Source organism: Pseudonaja textilis, chromosome 2, assembly GCF_049901715.1.
Source record: "Pseudonaja textilis isolate UNSWEBS1 chromosome 2, rPseTex1.2, whole genome shotgun sequence".
Classification (NCBI taxonomy): domain Eukaryota; kingdom Metazoa; phylum Chordata; class Lepidosauria; order Squamata; family Elapidae; genus Pseudonaja; species Pseudonaja textilis.
Window position 1 is genome coordinate 185,860,077 of NC_141991.1, and position 12,721 is coordinate 185,872,797.

Consider the following 12,721-nt stretch of genomic DNA (forward strand, 5'->3'; position numbering starts at 1 on the left):
TCTAAGATATTACTGTTGTTTTTTTGTATGCATTCATAATAAAACATTCCATTAAAAGCCAACATTGAAGCAACCAATCAATCAAATGAAAAGACATCAACACAATTTAAAATCTTCAGGGAAAAAGATTAGCTATGCACATGGATAGTAATATTACTTTGACTTATATACAGCTTCGCAGTGCTTTACAGCCCTCTCTAAGTGGTTTACAGAATCAGCATATTGCCCCCAACAATCTGGATCCTCATTTTACCGACCTCAGAGGATGGAAAGATGAGTCAACTTTGAGCCAGTCAGAATTGAGCTCCTGGCAGTGAGCAGTGAGTTAATCTCTTTGTGCTCTTTCATCCTGATGAATTTGGAATTTTCAGAGTGATTTTGGAGATGAATACTCACTGCATTTAAACATATCCTAAATCTCAAAATCAGCAGGACCCAGGAACGTGCACAAAGAGCACATAATCTCTAAGAGCCATGGTGGCGCAGTGGTTAGATTGCAGTAAAGCAGACTACTTCTGCTGACTGCCGGCTGCTTGCGATTTGGCAGATTGAATGTCACCAGGCTCAAAGTTGACTCAGCCTTCCATCCTTCCAAGGTGAGTAAAATGAGGACCCAGATTGTTGGGGACAATATACTGATTCTGTAAACTGCGTAAAGAGAGCTATAAAAGCACTGTAAGTGGTATATAAGTGCTATTGCTATCTTCTCCCTACCCTGCAGGCCAAGTTTGGACGTGCATCATGGGATTTAGGGAGGCAATATGCTTGCTTGTTTCCCTTCCCTCATTATGTTGGAAAGCAGTTGGCTTTTGACATTCTCGAGGGTAGCCAACTCTCTTTGGGAAATACATGTAAATTAATCCAGTCTGTATGCTATGCCTGTTTTGTGCAGTACTTTGCTGGGAAAAAAAAAACCCTGCACAGATTTACAAACATTTGCAGTATACAAAAACAGTAAAAAACAGATAACATAAATAAAAAATTGGGTTGAAAAAAAGGCTTATTTCAATTTGATTATGCTCAATATGTTTTATACAGATAAAATTTGACTTAAGTATTGCCAATCAGCCTTTTTCTGATCCAGTTCAGTTTTACTTAGATGTCGGTTTAACTTTTTTTACATCAGGCCAAACATTTAATGATGCAAAAATGCATTTATTTTCACTGGCAATTTTCTGTAATATCAATATTTTTATACACTCATTTTTCTGATACAGTATTCAGAGAAAATATATTTTTTGCTAAGAACTAAGAAAAACATTGAGAAATGCTATCTGAATACCATAATATTCCGGGAGAGTCTAAATTAAGTCTGTATGTTAAAAAAAAAGTCTTCTATCTCACTAGTTTATAAATTGACTTCTTTTACTAATTGTGACATATTAGCACAGGTTAGATTCATAGCTGCTTTATTTCAGACTACTTTGAAGTAAGTTTGAGAAAGAGTTACTGTATGTGATTATATGGGGAATAAACCCTCCTTAGTTAGAGTCCGTTTTGTAAGATGGCCTTTGTAATTAGGATCCTTTTTTGGATGGTTTTTTAAAAAAATAATTTTTCCTCCCCCATTTGTGAAAATGTTTGGTAACTGTGGATTGATGAATATGCAATACTTTTTATGGTGAATGCAGTAAAACACTTGGTGTTTTACGCAGCAGGCTCACAGTCAAGAATAAAGTTCCCAGGCAATAGCAAACAAAGCTGGAAGCAACCAATATAATAATATGCTTAGTTTTGGATTGGGGTACAAGAAGGAGGAGGTAGTTCTGGAGTGAAGCTAAGAGACAAGGTCTGTGGATTAGCTTCAAAGGAAGTGCATCAAGAAGGGGCCAAAAACGATGCCTGCAGCAAAACTGCAAGGAAACTTTTTTCAAATTAAAAAAAAAGAAAGAAAAATCTGCATTGAAACCAATAGAAAACTGGATTAAAACACACACACACTACAGTACTTTGGAGAAACTGTCAAATACTCTAGCAATACCGGTAATGATGCTTATTATTATTATTATTATTGCTTTTTGTTTGTCTACAACAGAGATGGCAGATTGCAGGAAGCAGATCAAATTCTTGCTATTAATGGGCAAGCCCTTGATCAGACCATAACACATCAACAGGCTATTGGCATCCTACAGAGAGCCAAAGAAAGTGTCCAGCTAGTTGTGGCAAGGGGCTCTTTGCCTCAGCTCATCAGTCCTGTAATTTCTCGATCTCCGTCAGCTGCTAGTACAATTTCAGCCCATTCAAACCCGGTGAGTGGACACTGAAAACAAGTCTGTCTTCTTTCTTGCGGCTTAGGTTGGTGCAGTCAATGCAATTCTTTTTGTACTCTTGAAGATTTTAAAAGAAGGTCTCTGCAACATGTTGCTGAATGTTATCCATTGTGTAAAGTTGCAGTTCCATAGAAAGCTGCTTACACTCACAATTCTGTTTTTTCAGTGTATACAAAACAGTGCAGGGAGTAGTTCAAACAGTTTTAATGTACACTCATGTCCCAGCAATTTGGTGGTCATGAGACACCAAAGACAAGTCTTATACATAAGACTTTCCATATTCCATAAAATGTGTCTTCATCAGTTCTTAGCAGATTTATAAATCTGTGGACTTAATTACTATAAAACTTACTTTAAAAGTAAATTGGATGACAGGTCTGTCAAGAACTATTAGTCTTGAGAACTCATTAGTTCCTCCAATCAAGCCATAGCTTGCCTCCAAAGCCCATTTGTAGGGGAACAATGATGTGGAAATGATATCCTTTTATCTCCTGCCTGTAAGTATCTGAGAGGCATTTGGTTGGCCATTGTGTGAGCAAAATGTTGGATTAAGAGAGTCCTTGGCTTAAGTCAGCAAAGGCTGTTTTTATGTACTTACATCCTAAATGATAAGCAGTGTGTGTTCTTTGATTGGGTTCTTTGATGAAAGCCTGGTGATAAGGAAGGGCCTTCATGATGTAGATTAAGGAGGGGGTGAGGGAAGACAGTCTGATGCCTTTGAGAGAGTTAAGCCAAATCCTTCCTGTGTATCAGAGGTACCATTTTATGCATAGTATGGAGTCACCACATGTTGAGCTATGTAAACAACTGAGTTGAGTAGAAATGAGTTGGTCTCAGTCAGTGCACCTGAATGAATACCCGGGGAAAGCAAGCATAAGGTTTTATCTTTCATGCCCAAAATAATTTATTCACTAAGATGTTAAACACTGTAACTTGCCTGTAAAACCACTCAAAATATGGAACACTAAAAGGTTCTTTTGGTGATTCATGAACATTATTTGGAGTAGCTATAGAAAAGAGATTGACTATATGGAGAAAATGCAAACCCAATGGAATATCTGTAGAGGTTGTTTTTTAAAAATGAAACTAACGTAAGATTTTGCCTTAAAGATACATTGGCAGCATGTGGAGACTATTGAGTTGGTGAACGATGGATCGGGTCTGGGATTTGGGATAGTAGGAGGAAAATCAACTGGAGTGATCGTTAAAACCATCCTTCCAGGCGGAGTAGCTGATCGGGTACACAATATATTCTTCTGTACTAGAGTTACAGCATGATAATTATTTATTACCATTTAATAAATACCTCTATTTACTTGAAATAGAAAGAATGAAATGCTAATATTCATTGAGGGAAATCATCTTGAATTAAAGGGTTATCTTTTGCCAACAAATGATCCCCATAGCCATGGCTTGAAACCCCAGCCAAATTTATAATGCTAAGCTTTGCTTCTGAACTGCTATCAGTTGTGGGTATAATTTTTCTATGGAAATAGGAAGCAGGTTTTGTCTGAGAATGAGGACCACAGAAAAGCAGATAGTAGTGTTCCTTTATAGAGAACTTTTTTTAATCTCGGTATTTGAGATATTTTTGAACACGGTTTTTACTCTGGGTGAGGCAGATGTGATAGAGTTTAAGCCACACACATTTGCCTTTCACACATGGGAAGACAGTCATCTTTTCTTCCATTTTTCCCATCTTCACCTTGTTTTCCTTCTTTCTCCTCTGTGATTCTGTTTAAAGGAGAGGTATATATTAGGGGCGGATAAACAGATAGGAGATAAATCCATTTTCTAAATGGGGGATGTTTACAAGCAATTTTAGACAGTGATTTTTGATTTAATAATTAGGTTTCTGTGAGAGGGGTGTTCCACCCTTATCCCTCCTTTTTTTTTTGGCTATGGTTTTTGGCCAGAGTGATTATGCATATACACATGAATTGCATGAATAGACTTATTGACAAGGGATGGAATTGATTTGGTTGGTCTCAGGTAGAATTGATAATCCTGATAAGGTAGAAATGAGAGATTTTGAACAGGATATTTTTATGTTTTCCATGTTTTTCTGTCGTTCGTTCTTCTTAGGAGGAAAACAGTGCTAAATTTTGGCATGTCCTTTTGGGCAGATATGCTAATAAATAGGAATTAAATCAATAAATCAGGGTGGGATTGTACAGGTTCGCTAGAACCGGTTGTTAAAATTCTAAGCAGTTCGGATAACCGGTTGTTAGAAGAAATTACAGGCTTAATCCTGTAAGGAAGGCAGGAAGGAAACATTCTGGTGTTGCTTACAGAAACTGCCCCTCTGCATTCTTGGCAGGACTAGATTTCATGTCTCAGGAACTTCTCTGGGATTTTTTCCCCCTCCTTTGCTGGTACTTTGCTTGTGTGGAGTGCCCATTCAAAGTTATAATGGCACTGAAAAAAGTGACTTATGACCGTTTTTCACACTTACAACTGTTGTAGCATCCCCACAGTCATGAGAGGCCAGGCGAGGAGATGCGTGCCTCAGTGTGAGTGATATTGAGTTGGCCACGCCCAGCCAGTTACATGACCACCAAGCCATGCCCACAGAACCGGTTGTTAAAAAATTTGAATCCCACCCCTGCAATAAATGATACATAAATGTTGAATGTAAGCAATACTTAACATATTACTTAAAACCATAAACACTTTGATACATTTATTAATTTAAAATATATTCATTTTTTAAAATCGGGGGTCGGATAGATACACATAAACAGCATATGATAAAATGATTTAAAGTAATATTGTCTACTACAGCAATATTAAAAGCAAAAAGAAAAAAAGAAAAGAAAAAGAGAAACCCAAAACTAATATATGTCCTAGATAAAACTCTTGCATTTTTCTAAGACACCTCTGTGTATAAGTTTTTTAAAACAATTGAATGTTTGTTCATTAGCATGGTAGACTCTGCAGTGGAGACCATATTTTGAAAATTGGTGATACAGACCTGACTGGAATCAGCGGTGAGCAAGTGGCACAAGTCCTGAGGCAATGTGGAAACCGAGTCAAGTTGGTGATAGCCAGAGGTCTAATTAAGGAGGCCGCTCCATCAACAGCAGCTCCTTTGGGTACCCCAGTACCAACATGTATGACAGAGAACAAGGTAATGACAACATGTAACTTACATTAAAGAAACAGCACTAATAGTAGATAGCTGTTCATAACACTAATTCTTAGTCAAACTTCCTGCCTGCCTGCAAATAATTGCTAACCTGCTCATTTCAATCTGCCACTTGAACAGTGCTCTAGTAGCAGTTTAAGCAATAAATATCATCATCATAGCATTTCCCCTTCGCTCTCCTGCAGCCCTTTGAGTCCATCTGGATTCTTCTTCTTCCACTTACCTCCTCCTCCTCTCTGGCATCCACCGCTGGGCTCCTCTCTGTGCCAGCCGGTGCCTGGCTGTAGCTCTTCACCTAAATAAATCAGCTGGCACAACTTCAGCTGCTGCTAGTTAGGTGGAACTACCCAGCTGCCCTCTTTATTTCATAAGAGCGTCCTTCGTTTGGGCAGGTGTTTTATTTTCTCAGCTGTGTTCTTCTGTTGCCTGAAAAGAAACCTCATTCCAACTTACCTCATTTCCCAAAAACTTCCTGTGCTCTTCATTATATGTTTAATCACACTTGTGTAGCTTCCCCCATCTCAGCAGTGACTCTTTTCCTTTTAACCTTTTGAAACGATGCCAAGGATGAATGTGGCTGGTAATGTACAAAATAAAAGATAATACAGGGAGCCTGTGCTGGACAGAATAGAGCCGGTGCGTGCAAACACACATCAGGAGGTACAAGTGCTTATATACTTCAGTATCAACGGAAGCAAGTTTTAGTTTCTTAACAATGTAAACGCAGTTCGGTAGGAAGCTTCAGCTAACTGGATTATATTCAACAGAATGAAGAGCTTGAGAGAGTGACAGTGAAGAAAAATGAGATAAGGTAAAAATTATACTTCTGCAGAATATATGTGTTCATGTCTTTCTGTCAGAAGCATAGTTTATGCCCCCTTTTTTCATTTTATAGCCTTTTCACTGCAATCTTCAGGAAGAATGGATTTGAATAATTGAATCATTCCTTCTAATTAGCTATGTCCTTTCTGGAAACTATCTTTTAGTTTGAATAGATACTGTTCTTTCCTGAATTGCTATACAGGTAGTCCTTGGTTTGCGATCACAATTGAGCCCAGAATTTATGTTGCTAAGTGAGACATTTGTTAAGTGAGTTTTGACCCATTTTACGACTTTTCTTGCCACATTTGTTAAGTGAATCACTGTAGTTGTTAAATCAGTCACATGATTGTTAAGTGAATCAGGCTCCCCCATTGATTTGGCTTGACAGAGGGTCACAAAAGATGGTCACGTGACCCCAGGACACTGCAGCCATCATAAATACAAATCCGTTGTCAAGCATCCAAATGTAAATCACATGACCATAGGGATGCTGCAATGGTCATAAATATGAAAAATGGTCATAAGTCACTTTTTTCAGTATCGGTGTAACTTCAAAGGGTCACTAAATGAACTGTTGTAAGTCGAGGACTACCTGTATTAGTAGATAAAAATCAAATCTAATATTTTACTGCCTTTTACCCATTTTAAGATTTTACTTAAAAATAAAAGTAAGCAGCTTATATCCTTTCAGAGTTGTGGAACTACAACTCACAATATCATACATCTATAGCCATAATGACTAGGGTTATTTTAATATAAGTAAAAATATAGCATCATCAATTTTACCATTCCTCACTTTGAGCCACACTTTTGTGATTATATACTTCCACAGTATGTTCAATGAAGCAATTAAAAAAATAGTGTTTGAATTGACATTTCAATATTTTTAATCTTACTTCGATATTTTGTGTGTGTATATATATTTGCATAATTATATAATTTTCCATTTTTTACAATTTTGATCTTTACTTTGTATTATTTTTTAGAAATGATTTCTGTAAAGCTGAAGCATAAGGTATCTGCAAACCTCAAAAATCACAAAACCACAGCCCTGAATTTCCAAACATGATCCAGAATCACATAGAAAAGCATTTTAAAGAAATCCCTTGATGAATTCTTACCATAACAAATAAAGTTAACTCTATTAAAGATTCACTAATTATATTGCAGAGCTATGAAACTAACATCTGAGTCACATTCTGGCAAGAAGTACTGTGTGTTATGCTTAGAATTAAATGCTAAAATATTAGGGGTTAGGTGAGAAATAGAATAATTGTTTTTGTTTCCTGTAAGAACTTCTGTCATGAAGAATAACTACATGTCTTTTCCCTAAAGAAATTGGAAGATACACCAATTGAAAATGTTGAAGATGGGAACACATTTGATGTGCAGCTTACAAAAAATTCTCAAGGGTTAGGAATAACAATTGCTGGCTACATAGGGGATAAAATATCAGGTATGGTTAAAATGGATTCTGCTCAAAAAGTTAACTATTTTTTTTAAACTCCAAAATCCATTTATTGATCTTTTTTGTTGTCAGTCCAGATGTTTAAAAGTACCACACACAATATCTTGAGTAATTTCTTTGCAAGAAAAATGTTATATATGGATTTCATTTCAAAATTTTATTTTACAATAGATTTATAGTCTGGAATAGTTTGAAATAATTAAAGGCATTCATAGAATGCAGCATATTTTCTTTCACTATATTCAGAACTTAATGTTAGAATTGTTTAAATATGCTTCATTTGGAAGTCAAACGTCTATTTTAATTAATGGTCTTAGCTTAGGCTGATATTTATAGTATGCACATGTGCACTATAATTGAAATAAAAATACGTATGTCTGTTTAAGATCTAGCACCAATTGGCTTATGTATGTTAAAATGGAAATTTATCTATTAGAGTGAATACATTGGGTTAGAGCACGGGTGTCAAACTCACATCATAGCGGCATCATGTGACATATTGGGACTTTTTTCCTCTTTGCTAAAATGGGTGTGGGTGTGGCTGGAAGTTTGACAGCCCTGGATTAGAGCATAGGTGGGGGAACCATGCACCTTTATAACTTGTGGACATCCAAGTCCCAGAATTCCTGAGCCAATATGGCTGTCTCAGGAATTCTGGGAATTGAAGTGCACAAGCCATAAAAGGGCTACAGTTCCCCACCTTTGGGATAGAGCAAGACAACTTCAATGATACTATGTTGTAATATTTCTGCTTAAGTAGTTAGAAGTCATAAAGACTGTTGTAGTCAGATATTGACATATTGTGTTTAAGTTTATGGATTCAAGTCATGACAGCTTTACACATACATGACTCAGACATACCTTTAATTCTTTCAATTTTACTTTTAAATCACAGAACCTTCTGGTATTTTTGTAAAAAGTATCACAAAAGACAGTGCAGTTGAGCATGATGGTAGAATCCATATTGGAGATCAAATTATTGCTGTAAGTAACCTTGGAGTTATCCCTTTTTTTACTTCTATTTTTTACTTTTTATGTTTGTTGGATTAAAAGCAACAATTCATGACAACTGTCCCAGAGTTCTTAAAAGATCTCAGAGGTGAGATCTCTGATCTTGATTGCTACCCGCCAAAAAATTCCTAAGTTTGATTTCTATTCAGAAGGATCACAAACTGTGAAACATAATGTCTAACTCCTTAAAAAAAATTCAGGAAATTGCAGACTGCTTAGCTTAAAATGTTAAGGGTGCCATATTAATAATAGGTAAAATGGACCAAGCACTTCATTTTATATACTTATTTATTTTGTCTCTGAGAGTTAGTAGTAATTAGACTGTCATAAAGAAAAGGCCATTTTGCTACTATGTTTTGGCCACAAAATCTAACTGGGATCCTGGATGTGAGAAAAATGTGGAAGATTCTCTCACAGAGAGAATGTAATAGTCTTGGGGTTAGGAGAGGTGTTCTTCTTTGACTTGGTTACTGATGAGAGCAGAAAAGGATCTATGACCTGCTTCCCACAGTTGAGGAACATAAATAATTATTTACCTGAAGGTTCTGTATTGGTAGCATTGCTTGTAAACTGAATCTTAAATCATCTTATGGATGAACAGCAAAAATAACACTAGACTAGTTGAAGTTTCCTGCCTAATTCCCATCAGCCTATCCTGGAGGTCCTCAACTTAGAACCATACGTTTAGCATTTGTAATAAGTGAGTTGCAAGTAGTTCTTAAACTTACAACCATCGCATCTTGCTCATATTTAACAGATAACAGATAATCAGAGTTGGAAGGGACCTTATAGGTCATCTAGTCCAACACCCCCCCACCCCCACATAATAAATGTGCAGCTCACTTAACCGCCTTGCTTAACAAGAGAAATTCTGGTTCCAATTGTAGTTGTAAGCTGGGGACTACATGTATAGAGGAGAAGATTTTTAAATTTTTTGAATGCATTATTTTAAGTTTATTTAAGTTGAATTTATAAAGCTCCTTAACATAGTTTTCAGACATTCTCTTCAAACTCTATGCTGTTCTATCTTTAGATAGAATTCTTACACTCAAGATAGCAAAACAGATCCCAAACCAAATTTCAGCAGACATTTGGCAAATGCGATTTGTCTAATTTGCAATAAAACAGTTTTTCCAATCTTGACAGATGTACAATGACTAGTCAGAAATGACATATGCTTGCAATAGTGGTGAATATCTGTACTTCGGGTGTAGGGTGATGGTGGCACAACATCCATCCCAAGACTCTCACTTGACATACCAACACTTGGCCATCCTAAGACCCTCATATGACACACCCACGCCTGGCCCATCACAAGATTCACACTCACACCTGAAGCCCTTACAAACAGAAGAACACTGAAAGTGACATCCCCTAAACTCCGCTGACGATGTTGCCTAGCCTGGTAATGAAATGTTTGGAAACCAACCCACAAGCATGGAGAATGAACTGTCACCCTCATGGACCTATGTTTATTCCATAGGTGGATGGAACCAACCTTCAAGGTTTTACAAACCAGCAAGCGGTGGAGGTTTTGCGGCATACTGGGCAAACAGTCTATCTGACTTTGGTCCGAAGAGGAGGCCTGAAACAGGAAAACCAAACTCAGTCTCATGATGACTTCAGTGATGCTGTTGAAAAGGATTCAATTTTCCAAACAGTGGATATTGGCACAAATACAGGCAATTAAGATTATCTTTGCTTCACGTTTCTTGCATTTTATTTTCTGTTCTCCAGAGGTTAAACCAAAGTGGCTTAAATTCATTCTTGCAACCCACTTTTCAGTCTCAGCTGGAGAAAGAAAAAGCATACTCAAAAGGAAAAACAGAAGAATCTTGCGGATTTTTCTTTCATGAATAACAAATAAATAATCTTCAAATAATATTTTTCCGTACTTTATGTTTTATAGTAGAACTAAAAAATAATAAAATACAAAAACCAAAACAAAATGAAAGTGAATGAAGGAATTTAAGCCTTTGAGCATTAATTCCATGGTGCTCATTATTTCTCTCTATTTTGACCCCTAAAATCTGTGGTTCAACTTTTCCAATTCAGGTCTCTGTAGAATCACCCCCCTGTCTCTGACATCAGTCAGATTTTCCCTATTTGGTTTGACCATATTTTCCTTCTTTTGGATAATATAGAAGATTGTGGTCTTTTTTTTGCTGTTACCAATTTTTATTTTAGTTTTAGTTTTTTAACTGTTGCTTATGCACATCCAGGCTAGCCATGTATGTATATATTTATTTATTTGCTTAATTACTTATTTGTATTAATATCCCACCTGTATTATTGATACAAATAACCTAAGGTGGCAAACTTATCTAACTCATCTTCCTCCTCCTATTTTCTCCATAATAACAACCACCTTGTGAGGTAGGTTGGCCCAAAGTCACCCCATTGGCTTTCAGGACTAAGGTAGGACTTGAAACCTTACCGTTTCTGCTTTCTAGCATGGAGCCTTAACTGCTAGACCAAACTTAATGTAATCTGGTAAGAAACTAGGAGTCCTTAACAATAGTGAAACAGAAAAGGGGTTTAACTGTATTATCACAGAATTCGGCTTTTTTTTCCCTCCACAGAAAACTGCAAAAGAGAGCAGGATTCTCCATTAATGTCATGCAGCCCCAGTGAGGTTCATTTTGAAGAAGATACTAATATACAACAAACAGGTTATAAGTAATGTTTTTCCCCTTATAAATATGCTTGCCCTCCCTAGTTTTTGCCTTTTCTTGCTTGGCATGGTAGCACGGCAAAAGTTCATTTTGGGTTCTGAAAAGATATGTTTGAGATATCATGGACAAATACATCTTGGAAGAATAGTGTAATGATGCAGCTCTGTTTAGTTGCGTTTATGTACATTGGCCACAGAATTTTAGCTAAGGAAACACAAATAAATATTTTTATAGCCTTTCCTTTGAATCTTTTAACTTCTAAGTATCTTATCCATAGGTATCTTATTAAAACCTGTGGATAAGATATGCTAAAGAGATACTATTCAGATTCTGTGAGTTTCGTGTTTTCACCTACTTTGGATTTTTAAGTGTGTGAGTGTTTAAGGATATTGTAAGTGCTTGGTGGGTCACTGTACATATCTGACAAGCTCCAGTTATCATAGTAAGAGATAAACTGGATCAGATTTAAAATGGTAAATTATTACTCTCACAATAGGTTTCTTTCTCACATTTTAAAATAAATATACAAATCTGTTAAGTGATTCCAGGAAGTGTGTTCTTCCACTGCCCTCTAGAGACCATGTTTCTGTAGGAGCCTTTGAAAATGAGGTCATAGTTTGAAAAAAAAAAATCTTAAATATAGAGAACATTTCTTGAGTGCTTAAATATTAAATAATATATATGTATTTTTATGTATAACTCAAGATATAAGCAAAATAATATCAAAATCACTACAATGCTAAATGTTCCCACCTGTGAATAAATTTCTTTTTTCTTTTGACTTAATTTCTGAATAAATATGAAAAGAATATTGTAAGCTGAACAATTTTGGGAACTGACTTTAATAAACCTGAATATGTAATATTATTTACTAGCGCACTCCTATCAGAGAAAACTATGAAAGGATAGCCATAGTTTTACAAGTAAAAACAAAGACCTTTAATTATTCTTCAAAACTGAAAAACAACTATTCACAAGCTTAGCAGCGCTTACTGTTTATCTTTTGAATGTCAGTTCTTATTTTTATTTGTTAACGTTTCAATCCTGAAAACTTGTTTTGCTTACATTTATAGAGTGCAGCGGTTTAAGATAGTAATGAATAACCAGAATAAGCCTTTCAGAGAACAATTGGGCCAGGAAAGAAGAACATGCCTGTAATTTCTGCATTCACAGCAAGGAGAAGGTGCAGCAGAGTGTAGCCAGACAGAAATCCAGTTATTCAGGAAGCTAGGCTAGCACAATTGGGATTCTTTGGAAGAGAGATAAAAGGAAGTTGTTGAGCAGTGCAAACCTAAATTGAATAGCCAGGATAATACTGAATGATTGA

General features: G+C 36.2%; 1 protein-coding gene across 16 annotated transcripts in view; it reads left to right on the forward strand.

Annotated features, from left to right (window-relative positions):
* MPDZ (multiple PDZ domain crumbs cell polarity complex component) overlaps window positions 1-12,721 on the forward strand; it is a 93,534-nt gene that overhangs the window by 17,436 nt on the left and 63,377 nt on the right. For all 16 annotated transcript variants that reach the window (XM_087926614.1, XM_087926620.1, XM_087926623.1 and 13 more), the window contains exons 6-12: window positions 2,036-2,249; window positions 3,381-3,509; window positions 5,194-5,400; window positions 7,576-7,696; window positions 8,604-8,692; window positions 10,203-10,401; window positions 11,302-11,391. In XM_087926614.1, the coding sequence (XP_087782740.1) occupies window positions 2,036-2,249; window positions 3,381-3,509; window positions 5,194-5,400; window positions 7,576-7,696; window positions 8,604-8,692; window positions 10,203-10,401; window positions 11,302-11,391 (1,049 nt within the window). The remainder of the gene's footprint in view (window positions 1-2,035; window positions 2,250-3,380; window positions 3,510-5,193; window positions 5,401-7,575; window positions 7,697-8,603; window positions 8,693-10,202; window positions 10,402-11,301; window positions 11,392-12,721) is intronic.